General features: G+C 51.7%; 2 protein-coding genes across 30 annotated transcripts in view; one reads left to right on the top strand and one right to left on the bottom strand.

The window, feature by feature from the left end:
- RBFOX2 (RNA binding fox-1 homolog 2) overlaps window positions 1-14,104 on the top strand; it is a 285,909-nt gene extending 271,805 nt beyond the window's left edge. For 19 of the 29 annotated variants that reach the window (XM_053896024.1, XM_053896023.1, XM_053896025.1 and 16 more), the window contains 4 exons: window positions 2,424-2,455; window positions 6,032-6,120; window positions 6,535-6,607; window positions 8,544-14,104. In XM_053896024.1, the coding sequence (XP_053751999.1) occupies window positions 2,424-2,455; window positions 6,032-6,120; window positions 6,535-6,607; window positions 8,544-8,598 (249 nt within the window). In that variant the 3' untranslated portion in view covers window positions 8,599-14,104. Of the gene's footprint in view, window positions 1-226; window positions 270-2,423; window positions 2,456-6,031; window positions 6,127-6,534; window positions 6,608-8,543 lie in introns of those variants that run through there. The other 10 variants (XM_053896027.1, XM_053896022.1, XM_053896026.1 and 7 more) reach the window with 3 other exon arrangements.
- Window positions 14,105-18,082: 3,978 nt separating this feature from the next.
- APOL5 (apolipoprotein L5) overlaps window positions 18,083-21,164 on the bottom strand; it is a 28,185-nt gene continuing 25,103 nt past the window's right edge. Inside the window, 1 exon segment of the mRNA XM_019446333.2 lies at window positions 18,083-18,298. Coding sequence (XP_019301878.2) covers window positions 18,083-18,298 — 216 coding nt within the window.

The raw sequence follows: 21,164 nt of genomic DNA on the forward strand, positions 1-21,164 counted from the left end.
GCGTCCTCCCCGCCCCTCTTTTTCTTGACCAGTAGAAAAGGCGTAGCTCACCCTGATTCACGTTTTAAAGGGATGACAAAACTGCTCCTGATTCTTATCCTGTGAAAAGCATGCTTGCATCCAAAGGAAAGAAAAGGCTGGTGGGCCCCTTAGCGGGCTTTTTTGTATGATTGTTTTCCTTCCACAGCTGTGTTTTTTGAACTGCTCTTCCTGTGTTCTGTTATAGAATAGTCTTACAGGAACCAATCATTAGCGCTAAAATACCTCAGGTAGGAGTGCCAGTGTGACCTGCCAATCAATCAGATTGTGGATTGCAGTGAAAAAATTGAATTATACTAACCATTCCAGCTCCACGTTAGAGATGGGAACAGAGGCTTTTTTGGACAACCGAGACTTGTGAGCGTGTGATCTAAGCCCTGCTATACCTCAGCAGTGCACAGTCAAGTCCCATACGTGACGGCACCGCCTCCAAAACTAAGTGCTCCTGCCCCGTCGCCTCCGTCCACACCAGGCGTGTGCCCTGCACTGTCCCATCACTGCCACCTCTTTTAGTTTGCCAGTCGCATTTGTCCATGGCGTTTAAGCTGGTCTGTTACACTTGGAGATCTTAGCAGTGGAGGACATTTTCCACTGTGAAGGAAACGAGAGAAGGGAGGAAGTTGAGTCTGTCCACGCAGGACTCCTAAGTCCCCGATTGGGCCCCGGGGTGAGGCCACAGTCGTAATTGGACCGTGCTGTTCGCCCCACTTCCGGGTTGCCTAAAAATCTAGACCTGTTGGGGCCGTAAAACTGAAACACGTATTCCCCTCGCCCTCTTTCCTTTCACCTTAAAACAAGGTCAGTGAGTTCATTTGGAAGATCATTCACCGTTACGTCTGCTGATAGCTGGATGCTGGGGAAAGAGAACCCCAGGCCGCCCGTCACACTCCTTATGTGGCCTCCCGGCCGGGTTTGGGAAATGAACTGACTTGGGGGCATGTGAAATGGTGGCGTGCTTGAGAGGTTTGATTTGTTAAAGATCATCTCTCGTCTACCATTGAAGTGATAAGTGGAAGTTAAGAAGCTGATCATAACCATTTCTTCCCTTAACCCCAATTTTAAAGTAATTCTAAAATAAAATTTAAGTACGTGTCTTTAAAACTTTTTCGTATCTACTTTCCAAAGTAGATATAGGTCTCCGTCAAAAACAGCAACAGTATTATCATTATTGTAAGTTTTTAGTACTCATGTCTGTGTTAACACTTAATCAGAGGTGCCCTATTGCCACGGAAGGGTAACCCCCCTCCCCCCCACCCCCCAGGACCCATCTAGACAGTGTTTCTCGGCTGGAGCCGGGAGGAGGCAAGGGAAGGGAGGAGTTAGAATCGTGTAGGGACAAATGAAGCGATCCCCAGAGGCACGGCAGGTCAACCCAAAGTCAACCCAAAGTCAACCCAAGCTCGTGGGGATAGGTCTCTGCTCCCTGTAGTGATTTTAAGCATCACATCTGCCTTTCTCTCCACCCACCCCCACCGCCCTTGCTCAGTAAATCTGTACATCACGTGCAGGGACCAAAGCTTTCATTTTGTCTGCTGGTCTTAAAACACACACTCTCTTCTCCTCAGTGTCACATAATGTCACTGTCTTCCAGGTAGAAAGAAGGTGTCTTGACATCACATGCTCACCAAAGTCCTGTTTTCATGTAAATCTAAAACAAAACCAAAATAAAATTCACGGCTAGGTTAAAATCAAGAGAAGGGGAATGTCTGCCAGTAGGAGATCCTCCTAACAGATAATGCAGATACAGGAGGGCAGGATATGTAGAGCCCTTCCATTTTGTTCTGGTTAAAACAGAACCGTGCAGGAGCGTCCTGTGGTCAGTGTGGCAACATTATAAAGTTAATTAAATGCTAAAACTGATTCAGAGTGGAGTAGAGAATCCCTAGCAGGTGATGGTGAACCCTGGAGAGCTGAGACATGAACATCAAAAGGATCTTCAAGGTAACCGCATTGTCCTGGGAAAGAGCTGGAAGTTGAAGGCAGGGATGTCTTATGGATATGTGGAAAGCTAGAACATTCAGCACAGGCGCTATGGCAGAAGAACTCTGGGTCAGAGTGGATGGGTGCTGACGGAGGGCCGGCGAGTGCTGCGGGTCAGGACTGGACCATGCGGTCAGGGTCAGGAAGGGTGAATAGGGGAGCGATGTAGCTAGCGTCGGGCCACCCCTATTGGGAACATTCTGGAGTCCTTCGTAATGAATTATAAAGGAGTGAGAAAGTGAGCCTTTTAACGGGGCATGTGTATGTTTGCATCAGGCTCAGCCCATGCCAAATGTATCCAGTTCTCAGGGTTCCAAAAAGCAGTCCATGTGTGCCCTCCTACATTAGGGTGTGCTGTGGCCATGCTAATCCCCATTTTTTGTTTTATTTCAAATCACACACAGATAGAGTCTGCAAACTGCTTCAGATCCAACAGGTCTGATTGTGTGTAAATACATATGTCCTTTTTAATTTTTATTAATGGTTGCTTCAGTTTTGCATCAGTGCATGGTTAAAAGCAATACACATCAGCTATTTCATGACTTCATATCTCCAAATGAATTATTTCTCCTCTTTTTTTTTTTTGTTTGTTTGTTTGTGCAGTCAGCTGAAGACATGTTAGCATCCCCACTCTAAACCTCTCAGTGGAGTCTCTGTTCCCTTCTCTGACATAACAGATGGGTTACTGCTTGTTATAATTATTAACATCGTGGTGTGGGCCAGGGCTAGGGCGGGCGACCTTGACTATTTCTTTGGGCTGGGGAGGGCCCGTCGTTAGGGTCTGGAATGTTAACTCAAGTGGTGACTGACTGTTTCCGTAATAGCCGGTTGTTGTGGCTGCACGCTCTAGTACCTGAGGCTGTGTACTTCACCGAGCTTGTGGTAGAGCCTAGGGCAAACCGCTGTCCCAAGAGAATGCTGGGATAGATAGAGTTAGCCAATACGAGTCTGAACGTGGTGATTTTGCTGGTTGTTTTAGCTCCAGATGTTGGCATGCTTAGTTTTTAATGTGATTAATAAATGTGGCGCCATATCCCTCCCCGCCTCCCCCCCCCCACGCCTGAACCCTGTCTCCTACCCCCTTCCCCGCCCTTGTTCTTTCTGAAAAACTTAAGAAACAGTAATGAAAACCTTGGTGTTTCAAACTGCACTTTGTTCTCATGTTCTGCAAAAGACCTCAGACTTGCCGGTAGAAGCAAAAGCCGAGAAAACGATTTCTCAGCCCGGAAGCTCTGTGCACTCCGAAATCGGAGTAGGGATAGAGACATCCGAAGTGTCTCTGTCTTACAGTTTTGGATGTATTTTGTTTAAGGCAGCAGCGGAAGTGCTTTGGGGTATGACTACACCCAAGAGAAGTAAATCCATGATCATACACCTTAACTTTTCTAATTTTGGGGTAGTCGCTGATGAATTACCAAATTAGCTTGTATCTTTCCATCCTAAACATAGTCCCCCTTTTAAAGGGCCTCTCTGTAGCACCATTATAAAGTAATCAGGAGAGTCGTCGTGTTGAAATATTACCAACTTAAAAAAAAACAAACATTCACGTAGTTTTTCTTCATGCTGATATTCTCCTCAAGCTTTTTGTTATCAGTAAAACATTTGTATTCCTGTTCTGGTTTTCCTGAATTTAAATAGCAAAGAACCTCATCAAATTTCAAACTTCAAAGCCCGAGTTGAGTTAGAATAGAAGGAAACTACTGCGGGTAGATTCTCTCCCATTTCCTTCTGGTTTGGAAGGAATCTCCTTTCCCCCAGTCTGATCTCTTGAGGTTCTGATGGCTTTTTGCGGGTTGAGGAACACGAGAGGGAGTGGTCCTATCAGTAACTAAATTCAGAACCTCCTTTTCCAGAATTCCAGAATTAGTATGCTAACCGCTCAAAGTGATGATTTGATAGAATCCCCAGTATTTTCGACTTTACAGAGACTTTCAGAGAGTCAGGTCGGTACTGAGCCTCAGAATCCCTTAATGGGAATGTATATTCTGCCCTACGGCATAGAACTTCAGTTTTTAAGTGTTTTACTCAGGTGAGCACAAATTGGGCTTTAACTGCTTTGATTACGTTGGTGTTTTAAATTTTTAAAGATGATTTTGGTGTCTTTTGGAATACTAAAGGCACAGACCACCTAATGGCTGTTTACCACGCTATCGTTGCTTACAAAGTTTTCCTAAAGACGGCCCTGGTGTAGATCTCACTCTAACAAACTTTAATTCTAAACCAATGGAACCATCTGTAGTTATAATGAAAAATTGAGCCTTTCAGGTTCATTTAAAGCTTAAAATTTCAGCTATAATGATTGGCTTGTTGCTTTGGTTAACACATGCTTTTACTGTTCTTTAGAAGTTTAAAAAAGGACCTACCTAGCTAGCCATAGATACCATCAGGTAAAGAGACACTTTATAGCGTGTGTATGTATAGATAGGTCTAGTTTTAGTTACAGATACAGCGGTGTATGTGTTACAGCCTGGATGTATACAGTTTTGCCCAAATCAGTCTGTTCCCGTAGACCTGGCTGGATTTCAGAGTGAACGTGTTGATCTCAGGTAGCCCCCGAGGGTGCTTCCCGCCTTGTTTCTGTCCATTACCATGTCATTGCCAGTGTTTGGTAATATTAATTAGAATCTTCTTACTTATACGTGGAAGAATTTGTAATGGAGAAAGAAACATTTGCTTTCCTGAGTGATTCACTCGAAGAACAAAGAGAAATAATACGTAACTACTGTAATCCAGTCAGAGGGATACTTTGAACGTACGCTGGAAGCTACTGCTGATGACGTCAAGAGTATAAACGTTCCTCCGGAATGCAGAGCGTTCACGTAGAGAAAGCGTACATGAGATGGTGTCATAGCGTGTACCAGTTGAACATAGTTATATCTGAGAGGGAGAAATAGTCATAAGAATTTACACCTGAATGAGGTGTAGGTGAAAGAGACGAAGTCTAGAAGAGGAAAAAAAGTAGGGCTTGCCGCTTTTTAAAATAGCACTTATCGTTGTGATTTTCTTTGAAACACTTCATGGGAGAGTACATGTGGTTCACCCTGACAGCGGAAACCTTTGGGGTGTTTGTTCCCCTAAAGTGAAGGGAAGTAACAATAGGATGGAAGAGTTTGGAAGCCTCTAGGACCGAGGGGATAGTGGAACCACTGGAAGAAGGACTCCAGAGTGCGCAGTGAGACTGGGTGTTAAGTAAGGGCCTCTGAATCTGTTAGGAGAGGAAAATAAATGCAGGCAAATGCTCAGGCCATGGAGGGAGGCCCAACTCATCTAGCTGAATCCCACTGCAAGGCCCTCAGCCATTCGTAATCTGATTTGCCCCAGTCCTAAATGCAGCTCGGGACCGGCAGACTTTTTCTGCGAAGGGCCAAGGGCTAAACGTTTCCGGCTTCGGAGGCCGTACGGTGCCGTCACGCCTGCTTCCAGAAACAGGTGGCAGGCTGCATCGGCTCACAGCCCGAAGGTTCCAGCCCCTGATCTACACTGGCTTTTCCTATTAAACGTTGCCTCTCGACAAAAAGCCTAGTCCTGATGGAGCATAGCACCAGAGAGGACCTTTCTGTTACATCCTGTAGTCTCTTAGCAATAAATCAGCCTGAGAATCTGAAGTTAACACATACACATTTACATTCCCCATCAGTCAGATAGCGTTCTCCCACCTTCCTGCAAATATTTGCCCTGTTGAAAGTTCCAGCAAAGACCATGAAGTAAGACAGGTCTGAGATCATGTCTTCGTTGCTTATATCGGAGAACGGGTCCCACTGAGGTGGTTTACTCTTGTAATTGTCCTAAATTGGAAAGCAGATCCCTGCGTTGGGTGGAGCTTAATTTTGTGCCAGGGGAAGAATAACATGCAGACTGATGCAGTTTGAAACATTTCTCCTCCCACGTGTGTGTCCGTGTTTGCGTCTGTCCCTGTGTCATTGTGCGTGTACGTCTGCGTGTGGGTGGGTGTGTGTTGGTCCGGCCGTCGGGGGAGAGGTATCTGTAAAGTCAGTTCTCTTCTCTCCTGTAGGGCGGATACGCAGCCTACAGATATGCACAGCCGGCTACCGCGACCGCGGCCACAGCCGCTGCCGCTGCCGCCGCAGCTTACAGCGACGGGTAAGCGGGCGGGGAGCCCGGGGGGGCCGCCCAGGTGCCGCCCCGCCTTCCTCCTGTCACCATTTCCGGATCGCCACTCGGGGCCACCCTGGGTTCCAGATGCCTGCAGACCCCCTTAGGCCCTGTGCTCCGCCCCCCTCCCGCTTATTCCTGTCTCTCTTTGGCTTTGACCCCAGGCTCCCTCTCTCCCTCTTCCTCATCCCCACCTCCTTGCTTTTCCATTGGATGGAAGTCCTTCAGAAGTTTCCAGAGGTACTGCATTTGGGCGTAGAAGCGGACAGGTTTCCGTTCTGCCCGTTCCCTAATAACGTTGAGGACCGAGTTACTCGCTAGTCTTGATTAGCACAGTAAGCCTCTCATTCTTTTAGATCATGGCCTTTTCTTGCTCTCCCTGATTGTCTTTCTTCTCTCCAGTTACGGCCGGGTATACACAGCCGACCCCTACCACGCCCTGGCCCCTGCCGCTAGCTATGGAGTTGGCGCTGTGGTGAGTATTATTATATGTACCGTGTTTTTTTTTTAACCACTTTACACCTTTTAACTTTTACCTGCAGTTTGCAGAAGCTCTAGAAGTGTGATAAATTCAGGCCTTCCTCCACTGCCAAAGTGTTGAAGCCACAGAAAACTAGCTGGAAATTCGTATCGCCTTCATCTGTGTGTTGTAGCGTGAGCCCCTTGACCTGGTTACCAGCAGCAGAAAGGCATGAATAGTGACAGTCTGCCCCGGGTGACGGCATCATTTGGGAGAGAAAGAAGGGAACGGGTTGATGCTTTATATTGGCTCAGATGTTGGATACATATACCTGTGGCTTGGTTTAACTGATAGGTCTTAGCAGAGATGTCGGGGGAGAGACTCTCCAGCTTTGACAGTAAGCTTTCCAAAACCTGTGCATTAGTTTCAGATGCAGATATCAAAGGATGTCCTTGCCATTTCTGAGCCTTCTGGCAGAAAGCACTACAAATCACCAAATGAATGCCTTACAAAGGTCTTTTCTATCTGTAACATTCATAGCAAAATACGATGTTTTCCTGGAAGCGTAGAAAAGATCCATAGACCTCAATTTAGAATAATCCTCCCCCCAACCAAACTCGAACCCTCACCGTGGTATTTTTGTGGTGGCCTGGATACGTCCAGGCCCAGTGATAGTGACTCACCGGCCGCAGCAGGGACACACCGTGTCACAGCGACATCTCCTAACGCTGTGTGCCATCCAGAGTACAGCCAGGCAGCGGCCTGGGGGTCATGGACGACAGTGTGTGATGGGGAGGCAGAGTGATAAATGAAATTTAAGACCGGGAGGAATATGAGAGAGCCCATCATTTCTCACACTAAATCTCTAATGATAGATTTGTGGGAGGAAGTAACAAGGTCCTGAGGGGAATGTAGGTGTAGACAGACAAGATAAAGACAGTGATAGAAGTTGCTGAGATTTTATGTGCCAAAAAGATACAGATCCGACCCCGAAAGAATGACCCAAGGAGAGAGATGTTCCTAGGGAACTTTTAATGGAGATAGGTCGTTAGATAAAAGAAAGGAATTAAGGGGCGCCTGGGTGGCGCAGTCGGTTAAGCGTCCGACTTCAGCCAGGTCACGATCTCGCGGTCTGTGAGTTCGAGCCCCGCGTCAGGCTCTGGGCTGATGGCTCGGAGCCTGGAGCCTGTTTCCGATTCTGTGTCTCCCTCTCTCTGCCCCTCCCCCGTTCATGCTCTGTCTCTCTCTGTCCCAAAAATAAATAAAAAACGTTGAAAAAAAAAAAATTAAAAAAAAAAAAAAAGAAAGGAATTAAAGCCCAGTTAAAATGAGAGAGAGAGAGAGAGAGGGAGGGAGAGAAGGAAGGAAGAGAAGGGAGGGAGGAAGGAAGGAATGAATTCAGATACGTCAAGAAGCACCTAGTTGGCACATTTTGTAGGTTATAGAGGAACTAGACTTTAATATTTAAAAGATTGACTGTGGTTTAAATCCAGCACCATCTCGAACATGGTATGTGACAGTTAGTGGTCAGAGCACCTGAGCACCTATTCCCTGCAGACAGGTAATGTGCAAGAAGGTGAAATCAGCTATGATGTCATCAAGGTAAACCGAAACTCGTGCTAACTTTTAAACATCAGATTATTTACTGACTTGGTTTTAAACTCTACTGAGTTTCCCTTCTTTGCTAATTCATGTAAATCATTAGGTACAGTGTCGTCATACCCTCTTCTTGAGAATATCGGGCCAGCAGTGAGTGTCGTGGGTTCTGGTTTGAGCCCCTTAGAGGCAGAAGTTGGTTTCCCAATGTCACTGCACAAGGTCACATCGTACCAGTTGCTTTGAAGCTTCTAAAGAAACTGTTTTCCCAAATCCCTTTTCAGGACACTTTTCTTCACCTTTAATGTTTCTCTCATCAACCTTCTAATTATTTTTATGTCTCTAATTACTGCAGGCGAGTTTATACCGAGGTGGCTACAGCCGATTTGCCCCCTACTGAAGTGACGTGAGACCCCGCAAATGGGACAGCCCCCCAGTTCATGAGGCCTGGCTATTGCAATATTTACTAGTAGAGGAACTCTATAGCAAGATGAAGAGGAAAAACAAACAAACAAAAAAAAAAAAACACAAAAAAAGAGAGAATACTTTTTTATACCTCACTATGTTCTTTGAATATGTATTTTTCCTTTAAATTTCTGCCTTTAATTCTTTTGTTCCAAAGATTGTGCATTTTTTTCTTTTTTTTTCCTTTTTTTTTTTTTTAACTGTGGTAAAAAAAAAAAAAAAAATAATGCATTTCCATGTCTGTATGTCCGTGCTAGCTCATTCTGTCAATCACGGAAGAGGCAGTTCATGAGGAAGGAGAGACCTTAGGAGCTGATGAACGCATGTGATCAGAAATCCGCAGACAGAGTTACCAAAGTGTATCCGGTGCTGAGTGGCTGGGGGACAAGCAGAAGTGGAGATCTTTCTGCGACAGGATATTCTTCTAGTCTTCTGAGTTTCTGGTCTTCGGCAGGCAATTCTGGTTGGCTGTGGCTGGAATCCACATGCTGATAGATGACAGGAATTTGTGCTTGCAAAGCGGGAGAATTAAAAGCCACTGTCCTCTCCTCTTCCCTCCTGTCTTCTCCATCCTTTTTACAATCATCTTACCTGCACAGCCTGAGACGGTTGGCATAGTTTTTGGAATTATAGTATTAATATTTCCAAACACGCTCTCAGACTGTGGATAATAAACACCTCATTAGGAAACCGATCTCAGAATGAACTCCGGAGTGTGAAAAAGATCATTCTTTTCTTTCTTGAGATCCTAGCATTCCTGCTGGGCCTCTTCTCCTTTCTCTGAACCACGGCTTGGCTCATCTGTCCTTTTATGAACTCCCTGCTCCCACGTCCTCAAGAGTCAGGAATTTAGGACCCAGAGACAGGAGAATAAATAGCCAGCGACCAGATTTCCCGGCTTGAGGGTTAGAAGTACAGAGTGTTGGGAGTCCGTAAAGACAGTAAGGAAAAGAAAAGGGATATCGGAGGGTGTCTGGCAGGGCTCTGATATTCCTGTCCTTTCTCTTACATCAGGAGGGCAGTACAAGGTGTAAAACGTATGAAAACCGTTAGCAAAAGATCAAGCACTGAGTGCCGGGTCCACTGTCCCTGGAAGCTTGCGGTGACCGGGGCACGGAAGGGCAGGCATGGGCGCTTTGTACTGGCTCCAAAGCCATAGGAATTCCCAGCTCCCGGGGCCTCTGTGAGCCACTTCTCTGTCCACGGTCTTGAGCTCTCGTGACCCTTCCGCCCGGCTTCTCGTCATCCTCCAAAGACGCCAGCCGAGCACCCGCCTACTTGGCATACATACCAACACTACAGGATATCAAATCCGAGCCCCTGAGGTTGCTCCCCTCCCATCCTGGAAGGAGAGTCTGACATGGCAAGGATCTTCTGTGTTGCCAGGAAGAGTCATGTGGTGGCCGCAGCAGTGGGTCACTGCCGCGGCCCTGCGGCTTTGATGTTACATGTATAAGCAAGGTAGGGGAGAGGCGTTTCTCTTCTAGCTGGTAATGGTAGAGGCCAGGGTCCTGCCGCATTTCCAAAATGAAGGCCTGAGAAAATAGAAAAGCACGTTCTGTTTGGCTCCCTGGTCTATTCACGTTGGTACTAGGGTGACCTCTCACCCAAGGGATAGCTGCTCAAGGGAGTAATTCAGAGACATGGAGCTTCCGGTTTGGTATGGGTTTATTTTCCGTTTGTGTTTTTGTTTTTGTTTTTGTTTTTGTTTTACTCCTGCCTCCACACATGTTCTTGACTGATGACTATTCGTGTCCCTGAATTAAAATGACTGACACATGGCAGCATGAAGCATCCTTTGTAAGCAGAGTGATCTGTCCGGGAGGGACTGGCCTGTCGTGTAAAGCACAACTCTTCTCCCCCCTCGGAAGCCCCGCTCTCCTGATGACCGGGGGAGAGGCTGTCCCTGAAACGAGGGGAGACGTCAAGGAAGATAGAGGCCTCGATGCAATCTTAACTGATTCTGGGGAGGACTGCGTGGAACAGGGGACACCAAACTGCCCGGGCCGTTGGCCACTTTGAAGGGTTCTCCTCCCCAAGCCAAAGTTTGGTTCGTTGCCGTTAAGACAATTTTTGTTGTGTTGTATATAAATATTTTAGTTAGAGGAAGGGTTCATGGGATGCGGGGGCTATCACAGTTCTAGAGAATGGGGGCAGGGAGGATTTTTTTCCCCCCCCTTTGCTTTTGGCTTTTGTTTTGAGGGAGAGCTTTTACTGACTAAAGACAGAGAAACCTCGGGTCGTGTTCAAACGGGCCATTGACGAAAATGGCAAACCACGGCTCGGTGGAGAGCAGGCCAGATTTTACGTGGTTGTGGCTGTCGCAGGGGAATGAGCTTAGTCATTTGCTCTTCTTTTGTCCGAGAGAGAGACAAGGGCGGTGGGAAAGGGAGAGAAGGCAGCCCCCACCGCCCTTCGGAAAGAGGCAGAAGCTGGAGCTTGGGGTTCCTTGCGTGCATTTCAGTTCAGCGGGTTCTGGCTGAGGACTCCGCGGGCAGGCCCTGCGTGCCCTGCTGTGTCTCCAGGGATGGCTTTGAGCACGGCTTCCTCCAGCTCCCTTCTCTAAGGAAGGCCAAGCAGAGTTCGGCTTGCGCCAGAGGGCCTTTGCTTTTTAGCGTCAGCACTGAGACTCGGGGCTCCCGTGAGCACCCGAAGGAGACGGTGTCGGCCTCCCCCTCACCTCTTGAACTTTGAGACTCCGTAGAGCCAGCCCCCTCGGAGGCAGGTTCCTCGGAGCACCGAGGCTTGTCTGCTCCCGGCTCTGGTTCCCGTCGCACCGAGCGACCGAGCCGGGAGGGAGTCTGGCGTCCGGGGGTTCGTGGGCGGATGCCGCTCGATGATCCAAAAACCTCACCGATGCTGAAGGCCAGCACGTGACCGATTTCCACAGCTTTCCCGTAGCTCCTGGCGTGGACTCCTGTGCTTAGCATCTTACTCCTAGAGAAGCTGGGCTCCTTTAATGAGACCCCTAGCGAAAACCGTCCTCTCGGTCTCCCTCTTTCGGCCCAGAGAGCTGCCCGTAGGTCTTTTCTGGAATGCCTTGTGGTGCGCGGTTCACCGGGTCAGACGTTGTGACGCAGCGTTTTTAAGGCTCTCGGGTTTGCCGGCCTTGCCACCGCCCCCGGCCTCCGGCAGCCACGAGGTGGGATGGAGCCAGTGTCACTTGTCCTCGAAAAAGAAGGGCACTGGGGCTCAGCTCCTAGTTTAAGAGGGGAGCTAGTGGACATTATTCAGTAGAAACCCGGGACAGCAGCTTTTCCTGAAAAGTAGAACCCCTCAGGGGCTGGACCGCTCTGACTTCAGGTCATACTTTCCTAGCCGTGCAGCGGAGCAATGGGTGAGTCAACACCCCCCGTTAGTTTCCCGACGGGAGGGAGGTGTAGACTCGGGATGGAAGCCACCTCCCTCGAGGACCTGCAGGAAGGCCTTGATCACCCCCCTTTCCTCACGCCGGGGCCCATCTGGAAGGCACGCCGGGCGGGAGCCCAGCGTCCAGCCCCCTCTGCTGCTTGCAGCCTCTAGGACAGTAACATTTGCAGAATTGCAGACTTTTTTCCCCCAGTTGATAGGAAGAAAGGGACTTTGGGGGGTGGGGGTTGGGGAAGGGGTAGTGGTGTTTTAAAAAGCATAAGTTACCTGTTTGCACTGTTATAAGATAGGAAAAAAAAAATAGTGGGCAAGGTGAACATCAGACGTAAATTTGCGTGTTTTTATTTTGTCATGCTCTTGAAGATGTCTGACCATTTGTAGGTATACACCAGTGAAACTTGATTCTCTGTTGCATCAAACACTTTTTTTTTTTTTTTTTTTTTTGGCAATGTTACTGTCCACAAACCTCTTCTCCCCTCCCTTTCCCTTTTCCTGTGTACTTCTTCATACTTGCTTTACTGATCAACCAGGCAATAGCCATCCAAGAGCTAGAGCGTGAAGCAGGGCCCTCTCCAAGTAGGCTCTGGGTGTCCTAAGCCAGCACGCGCCCTCTGGTTCAGTGAGTGCAGTCGAGTCCCTGGCACCTGTCTTGAAAACAAGGCTTACAGACCAGACTCCAGCGAGTTCTCGAATTCCTGAATCCGATGGACCAGGAATGAGGAGCTGAGCGTGGAGGGGACCCCTCGGGTACCGAAGTTGGCTGTAGTAGCTGAGTTCTTCTCCACGTTACCGGAACTGTAGCCAGTTACAGTTTACTCAGGAAAACGGTAGATCAATTCAGCCATGGTAGTGCTGGTTGGCAGGGATTGGTAACTGAGGGAACTGCTCGTCAGCCAAAACGCAAACCTTGCCTTTAAGGAGACTGCCGGCGGGGGGCTGGGGGGGGGGGGGGGAGGGCCTTTCCGTGTCCCTTCTGGCTGGTGGTCACACACGCCTGTGTGGGGAAGGCCCGGTCACACTGGCAAGCAAAAAGGGAACATCAATTCTCTCTCCTCTCCCCACCCCCTGCCCCAGTCACCGACACCAGATTCCCAGGGGGTACACGCGGTTTTGAATTTTTTTTTTTTTTTTTTTAAGTGACTTTCGGTTTGGTTTTTCTGGGGACTGATAAGTGCTTTAAGCAATGTCTCTACCCCGTTGAGACTCCCAGCTTAGCCATTTTCTTGTATTTTTCTGTTCACAGTATTTGTGTGTGTGTGTGTGTGTGTGCTCGTTTTGGCTGTATTATATATCGAGTGATGAATTGATCCTCTTTTTTCCCTAAGGGATATGAACTGTTTTTGTTTTTGTTTTTTTTCTTGTGTTCTAATCCTGCTTGTGAATAGCTGGAGCAAACCTGGGGCTGACACACGTAAGCTAGGGCTCAAGTGCTCAGAGAGCCAGCGCAGTTGACTCGTCCCGGACGGGCGACCGGCCTGCAACTCTGAGCCTTTCAGTCCAAATCTTTGCAAGGCTGAAAACGCCACAGACCCTTTCCTCTCCCCCCCACCCCCCATGGCAGGGACTGGACCATCCCGACAGGCAACACGCAGCCTCTCCGGCCCCCTCCCGTTGCCATGGCAAAACAGGTACCTTTGGGGCACGGGGGCATCACGTGGGATGCTTGTATAATTGACCACCTCGCCTTCTCTCCCCACCCCCTCACCCCCAGAGTCACTTCCTAGGACACCCGAGCTGCTTGCCCAGGGTCCTGTTTCCCTGCGAACTCCAGAGAAGCACCCCAGGGCTTTGTGACAGTCTCTGACTCCCTCCCCTTCTCGTTAAGAATCATATTGTATAGTAGCTTTCAGACCATACAGTATTCATTGGGTTACTCCTATTATTATCAAGTAGCTGGAATTGTGAAGGTCGGAGTAGTTAGATCTTTAGCTTTTATTCCTTATTTTTTTGTATTACTATCCATGTGTATAAATTATTGATCATGTTGCTGGCTTTTATAAACTCTAAGCAAAGGAGGAGCACTGCCTCTGCCTTTGCAAATGGTAATGAAGCACTGTTTTTAAATAAAAGAGAGAAACACCATTCTTGGGCCTGTGTGCGTTGATCCGGGGATCCCTGTTGCCTCCGGGAGGCTCAAAACCTACCCCTTGGATTTGACTTCTTCAGACGGAGGAGAGAGGAGGCAGCGCGGCACTTTCTGGGCGGAGGGCGCTCTGGGTCTGGGTCTTGCGGGCTGGCGGGGGGGGGTAGGTAGGTGAGGCCTGAGTCTGGGGGAGGAAGCTGGGGGGGGGAGGGGCGGGAGTGGGGGCCGTGGGGGCGGTGGGGAGTGCCTCACCGTGGGTTCCTCTGGGCTGGGCAGAAGCTGCATTTTGTGCTTCTGCCTCTGACCTCCTTTCAGCCCTCGTGCTCTCCTGGACTCCTCGCTGCCCCCTCCCCTTCCGGCCACTTGACCTTCCTGCCTCACTGTCCCTGTCATGGTGTCCCCTGGGCTCCTGTGCCCTCTCCTTCCTGTGGGGTCCTGCTGGCCCTTCTCTCCCCTGGCCAGACCTTCTCACCCGCCCCTCCTTTGCTGGTTTCCCCCCTCCCCCAGTCTCCAGAATTCTCCACGAGCCTCCAGTGCCCTTCGCTCGGCTCTCCGGTCACCTTGCTTCCTGTTCCGTGGAGGAGATGGAAGTGTTACTGTCTCCCTGAAAGATTGTGCTTTGCCACCAGACACCTACCCGAGTTCACACCCCTTCTTCCCCCCTCTCTCCTCTTCTACTGGAAACATTCTTCACCTTAGGAGCTGCCCCCACACTCGTGCCCCGCACCTCATCCTTCCGGGGACCTTTGTCGTGCCCTCCTGCGAGATCAACCTTTCATTTCCTACTCGTTAGTCCCTCTGGCATTTAAACCCATTTTTTAAGTAATTCTGCAAGATCCCAGGTCCTCTCCTACGTGACAGACTTCTGGAATCGATTTCTGCCCGCTGATGCCCTGTGATCCTTCCACCTGCACAGCCACCGTGGGGGGGTGAAGGCTCCCTCTGCTGCCACCCGCGCTAGCTAGTGGGTCCCACTTCCTCTCCAGTGGTCCCCGTTTCCATCCATTTGCCCAGCAACGCCCACCACCGAAGTCCGTTCTCCGTTGGTAACCCGCTTGTTACCAACACGGCGCGTGCGTGGTCATGCGCTTCTCTCCAGAACACCACCTGCTCGGCTCCCCACCCTGGTCCGAGCGCCTGGGCATCGGGACAGCCAGCACCAGGCACGTGGAAACAATCTGTTGGGGGCGGGGGGGGGGGTGGGGGGTGGGAAGGGCTGCATGAAGTGAGACACAGTTTCCAGCCTGCCTTCCCCGCTGTGGTCGCCCCGAGTGAGTAATCGGTCCCGCTTGAGAGCCATCCACGTTATCTTCTCGATCTTTCTCGCAGCCCCGAGGCAGGCACTTGGGCACCGGCCCTCCCGGGTCTCTGGGCGCCCCCTCCTTTGCTGAGTACACCACGTGGGCAGAGTCCTGACTGCTCTTCTCCCAGGCCATCGCTAGGGGTGTGTTTGCAGCCAAGTGCCCCCCCCCCCCCCCAGGGAATGAGGGTCCGTCCGGGACAAAGAACAAGCTAAGCCAGACGGGGGTCCTCCGTGTAATCCAGCTGCAGTGTAGACCTTCGGCATCCATCCGGGCTCCTATCACCTCTCCCTCCACGCCCACGGGACTTGGGGACACCGAGGCTCCCGCAGTCCCCTGTGCCAGGAGCACGAAAGCCCTCTGTCTCTGCCCCAGTCTCGTGTTTCTGCCAGGATGCGGGAAACGGTAACGGGCCAACCTAGCCTCCAAGGAGGGAGAAGTCAAAGCCCAGACCTGATACGTTGTCACTCCCCTATTTAAGACGTGGAAGCTGCAGAGAGGTGACCTAACTTTTGCCCTAAGTCACCTAAGTAGGAAGCGGCAGCCCCAGGATCCAAGCTTAGCCAGTGCAGCCCGAGTCTGTGCCCTGTGACCTCTGAGCTCTGGTGTTTCCTGGCGCTTCCCTTGTGGGAGCTCCTGCAGGGGGCGCCTGGGTGGCCCAGTCGTTTGAGCCTCCGACTTGGACTCAGGTCGGTTCGTGAGTTCGAGCCCCGCATCAGGTTCGCCGCTGTCAGCCCGTCAGCACAGAGCCTGCTTGGGATCCTCTGTCTTCCTCTCTCTGCCCCTCCCCCGCTTGCGCTGTCCCCAGTAACGAATAGGTAAAAAAGAAACTAAGGGACTCCTGCAGAAATCCAAGAGCCAGCCAGCTGTACCCTGCCCCTGGCTGTCCCTGTGCCTTCTGTAGGGTCCTCTTCCTCCACCCAGCCTGCAAGTCCCCGTGTCCCTGGGCCCCTCCCCTCCCGAGAACTTTGCCGTCAGGTTCTGCTCTCTGCAGGTGACAGACCACCCCCCCCCGAAGTCCGGGACCCCCTCCCCCAAAACTCCACACCCCGGAGATCGTCTCGCCACCCCAAACCTTGCGTTCCCTCGGTCGGTGAGCTGGACAAACGTTGGCCATCACCGTGTTAAAACCCAAAGGAGAAAGGAAAGGACAAGTGAAAACTCTTGCTCAGAGGAGGGTGTCCCCCACGTTTGCCTCGGGCCCCTGCACCTTCTCGGTCTGTTTTCACTGCCGCGCCGTCCCTCTCGCTGAGCCAGGTGCCCGATTGTAGCACCCTCCCCGGCCCCAGCCTGCTCTGCGCCCAGCACCACTGCCCGTGCCCGGATCCACCTGCCGCCTCTCCCGCTTGCTCTGCCCAGGGCAGGAGCGGGGCCCCGGCACCTTCCACCTGCCCCCACCACGCTGCCTGGCCTCCTGCCCCTCCTCCCAGCTCGTTCCATCTAACCTCCTCTGCTCGGAAACAGCCCCGGCTCTCATCCTTCTCCCCGATTAAATCCTGCCCCTGGGTGACCGGCCAGTCGCAGCGAGCCCCCTCCACCTATACGACTTCCTATTTGACCTCCTTCGGAGCCCTTAGCCATCCCAAAATCATCTCAGGTCAGCTGGCTCACTTGTGTGTTTGCTTCTAGGTTTCTCTCACTCCTTCCATTAGATTCGGGTTCTGGAAGGTAAGCCCTGGCACAGAAGGGGGCGGGCAGCCTCAAACACCCCGCTGCATCCCAGGGCCCGGCCGGCCGTGTGGCCAGCACTCAGCACAGCCACTGGTGAAGGAAGGATGGCCGGACCCCTGCCTCCAGAATGTTCCTCTCCTGGCCTGCCAGCCCTCTACACGTGGGCCTGGATTCTCCTTCTAAAATAAATGTGACCACATCATCCCTTGCCTCAAAATCCTTGAGAAACTCCCATTTTCCAGAGTCTAAAATCCAAATTCCTTAACACGGCACTCAAGGCCTCCACGCCCCCAGCTCGGGCCCCCTTGCCCACTGGCTCCCGTGCCCGCCCGGCCCCGCCACCGGGGACTGCCCCCCAGACAAGCCGTGCCTCCCTCTCCCCTGGCCTTTGCCCCTCTTCCCACACCGAATGAACTTGTCCTCAACTTTCAAAGTTCAGATCAAATGTCATCTCTCTTGGGGGCGCCTGGGTGGCTCGGTCAGCTAAGCGTCCGACTTCGGCTCAGGTCACGATCTCACGGTTCGTGAGTTCGAGCCCCGCATCGGGCTCTGGGCTGACCGCTCGGAGCCTGGACCCTGCTTCGGATTCTGTGTCTCCCTCTCTCTCCGCTCCTCCCCTGCTCACCCTCTGTCTCTCTCTCTCAAGGATAAACAGTTTTTAAAAAGTCATCTTTTTTTTTTAATTTTTATTTTTTTTTTAGGTCAGGTAGGGGCAGAGAGAGAGGGAGGGAGAGAATCCCAAGCAGGCTCCGTGCTGTCAGCCCAGAGCCCCACTCGGGGCTTGAACCCACGAATCGTGAGATCATGCCCTGTGCCAAAGTGGGACACTCAACCGACTGAGCCACCCAGACGCCCCCCGCCCCCCGCGCCCCACCATAGTGGGCTCTTTACACGTTTTATTTTGTCGACTTGACCCCCTCCCACCCACATCAGTCTTTCCGCTTGACAGACTGTAGCCACGAAGATCTACTTTGAGCCACGCTCAGCCCACCCCTGCAGCATCCGCTAACCACGCACACAGGTGCCACTTGAAGACCGGGCCCGGAGAAGCCGGATCTTCCGCTGGGAACGGTGCTCGTGTCTGGCCTCCCAGCAGACCGAGCTTCCGGAGGGCGGAGAACCATCAATCGTGTCCGGTTTTCTGCCGCCTCGCTGGGCACCTGCCCGCATATACTTCAGTACAATGTAAGCTGTACTGAAGGTGCCACGGAAAGACGCCGTCTGGAACACACAGCCCGGGAGGTGACAGGCACTGAACTCTGACTCCCCAGAGGTTTCCCGGGAACTACGAGATGACTCTAGGATGCGGGTCCGAGAGGCGGCTGTCAGCCTCAGGCTCCCGTCCCTGTGCCTCCGAGAGGGGCTTCTGGACTATGCCCTCAGCTCCGCGCACCCAAGGTGCCCACGGCTATCGCGATGGCGACCAAGGTCATTGTTTTTTTTTTTTTTTTTTTGCGAGGCTTCTGTTTCTCTCCGCCTGAGCCAGCTCTGCGCTCTCGGTCAAGTCTCTGCCCGCCTGCCCCGCCGCGTCTCCACATATAGAACGTTCAGGTAGACCGGGGGGCCCGTGGGGACCCTCCCAATGCCGCAGTGCAACCGGTCTCCCCAGGTGAAAATCAGGCCTCGACAAATGCTCAGTCCCAGGGCCGAGGACGGTCTGCTCGGAGACCCCCAGCCCAGCGTTCTGTCTTCCCCTGGGAGCAAAGTTCCTTCTTCTCGGTCGACAACAGGGCCTTGCACCCGCCGCGCCCCGCAAAGAAGCCTCGGGAGGGCAGTTGGACCAATACTCTGACCAAGCAGGGTCCGAACCCGGCCCCGCCCGGGGCCTTGGCAGGAAAATGACGCGTGGATCTTGGGAACCGCCTGATCCCGCTCTCGGCCGGGCCCTGCGATTCTCACCCCGAGCTGCAGGGCAGAACCACCATTTACACACCCGGGCTGCACGCCTGGGGGGTTCTGCCCCAGCCGGCCTGGGCGAGAGCTGGGCCTCTGGATCCTGTGAAGAGGGAGGCGACGCTGGCCTGGGCCCTGGCTGGAAACCGCCACCCTGAATGATCGGGGATCCCGCCGTCGCCTCGGAGGCCGGAGACCTCCCAAGTCCTCCTGAGAGAAAACAGGTTCACTTAGAAAGCCTGGCATCGACGCCCCCCTCCATGGTCACCAAGGCACCACGCCTGTGTGGGTGGGGAGAGCAGGCCTGCGGGGACTCTGTATTTGCACTCAGTTTTGCCTGAAAACTCCTCTAAAAAATCACGTCTGTTAATCTTTCTTTTTCCTCTACAAAATAATGTCTCTCGCTCTTTTTCTTTCCTCTAAAAACAAACGTCTATTAATCTTTTTGTTTAAGTTGATGTATTTCTTTTCAGAGAGACAGAGATATTGTGAGTGGGGGAGGGGCAGGGAGAGCGGGAGAGGGAGAATCCCAGGCAGGCTCTGGCGGTGTCCGTGCGGAACCCGACGCGGGGCTTGAACTCACCAACCCGTGAGATCATACTTGAACCGAGATCCAGAGCCAGGCGCCGGGGCGCCTGGGGGGCTCAGTCGGTTGAGCGTCCGACTTCGGCTCAGGTTCTGATCTCACGGTTCGTGAGTTCGAGCCCCGCGTCAGGCTCTGGGCTGACAGCTCGGAGCCTGGAGCCCGCTTCGAATTCTGGGTCTCCCTCTCTCTCTCTGCCCCTCCCCTGCTTGTGCTCTGTCTCTCTCTTAAAAATAAACATTAAAAAAATTAAAAAATAAAAAGAGTCGGACGCTTAACCAACTGAGCCACCCGGACGCCCCTGTTAATCTTTTTTCAAACGCAGGGAAGGAGGCAGCGGGTCGGTCTCAGTGACCAGCTGAATGCAAGGGCCATGGGTCTGCGCACCGCAGCCAGATCCCTTCTGGAACACGACCTCCCGCTCCCATCTCCGTGGAAAGCTTCTGTCTGCCGGGACCAAATTCGAAACCTCCAAACCCAGGCACTGAGGGCACCTTACGGTTCTGGCTTCAGAGCATCTTTCCAGGCTCAGAATCAATAATGAGGAGCCCAAACTGGAAGAGCGAAAGGCCATCCCTGTCTCCTCCTCCCCCCACCTCCCAAAAAGGGGAGGCCCCCTCCCCCCCCCCCCGCCCCGACGGTTCAGTAGGCACGAGGCGCTCTGTTAGACGCCTTCATCCCACCATCCTCGGTTCCGTGTCTCGTCTACAGGAGAAGGAGGCCGGATGACCAGACGGGGTGTGAGCTCTGGAGGAGGCAGGAAGGGAGGCTGTGCCCTGGCCTCCCCGCAGGCTCGCAGTAAAGCCTCCTCCAGGCTGTCCCTCGAGCTTGTTAGAGGGCTGTGTGGCGCTGCGGCCGGAGGGGGCAGGTGTGAGCGGTGCTCTCAGAATCCCGGCGGCTTCACCATCACCCTCGGGCTCCGTCTGGGTTCTGAAATGACGGACTTCCCGGTTCACGGGTGGCCTTTTCCCATTTCAAAAGCCAGAATTCTAGATACTCAAAAGTTGCTTCTTTTTTTTTTTTTTTTTAAGTTTATTTACTTTGAGAGAGACAAAGACAACGCAACTAGGGGAAGGGCAGAGAGAGAGAGAGGGAGAGAGAGAATGTCAAGCAGGCTCTGTGCTGCCAGCACAGAGCCCGACTCAGGACTCGAACCCATGAAATGGCGACATCATGACCCGGGGCCGAAACCAAGAGTCAGACGCTTGCTCACAGAGCCACCCAGGTGCCCCTTAAGTTGCTTCTTTTGAAGCATTTAGACCAGAAGTCGGCAAACTTTCTGTAAAGCACCAGATAATATTTGAGGGTTTTTTTAAAAAATTTGTTAATGTTTTTATTTATCTTTGAGAGGGAGAGAGACAGAGAATGAGTGGGGGAGGGGCAGAGAGAGAGCAGGAGACACAGACACAGCTGTTTTTAAAACAGCTTTAAACACTTTTTTGTTTTTTTTTCCTGATAATATTGTAGAAAGTGGGTTGGGTTACTTTTCTTTTCTTTTTTTTCACATTGTATTTATTTTTGAGAGAGAGACAGAGACAGAGAGAGACAGAGACTGAGCACAGGTGGGGGAGGGGCAGAGAGAGAGGGAGACACAGAATCTGAAGCAGGTTC

This window comes from Panthera pardus, unplaced genomic scaffold, assembly GCF_024362965.1.
Source record: "Panthera pardus isolate Hobbes unplaced genomic scaffold, ASM2436296v1 HiC_scaffold_6, whole genome shotgun sequence".
NCBI classification, from domain to species: Eukaryota; Metazoa; Chordata; class Mammalia; order Carnivora; family Felidae; genus Panthera; species Panthera pardus.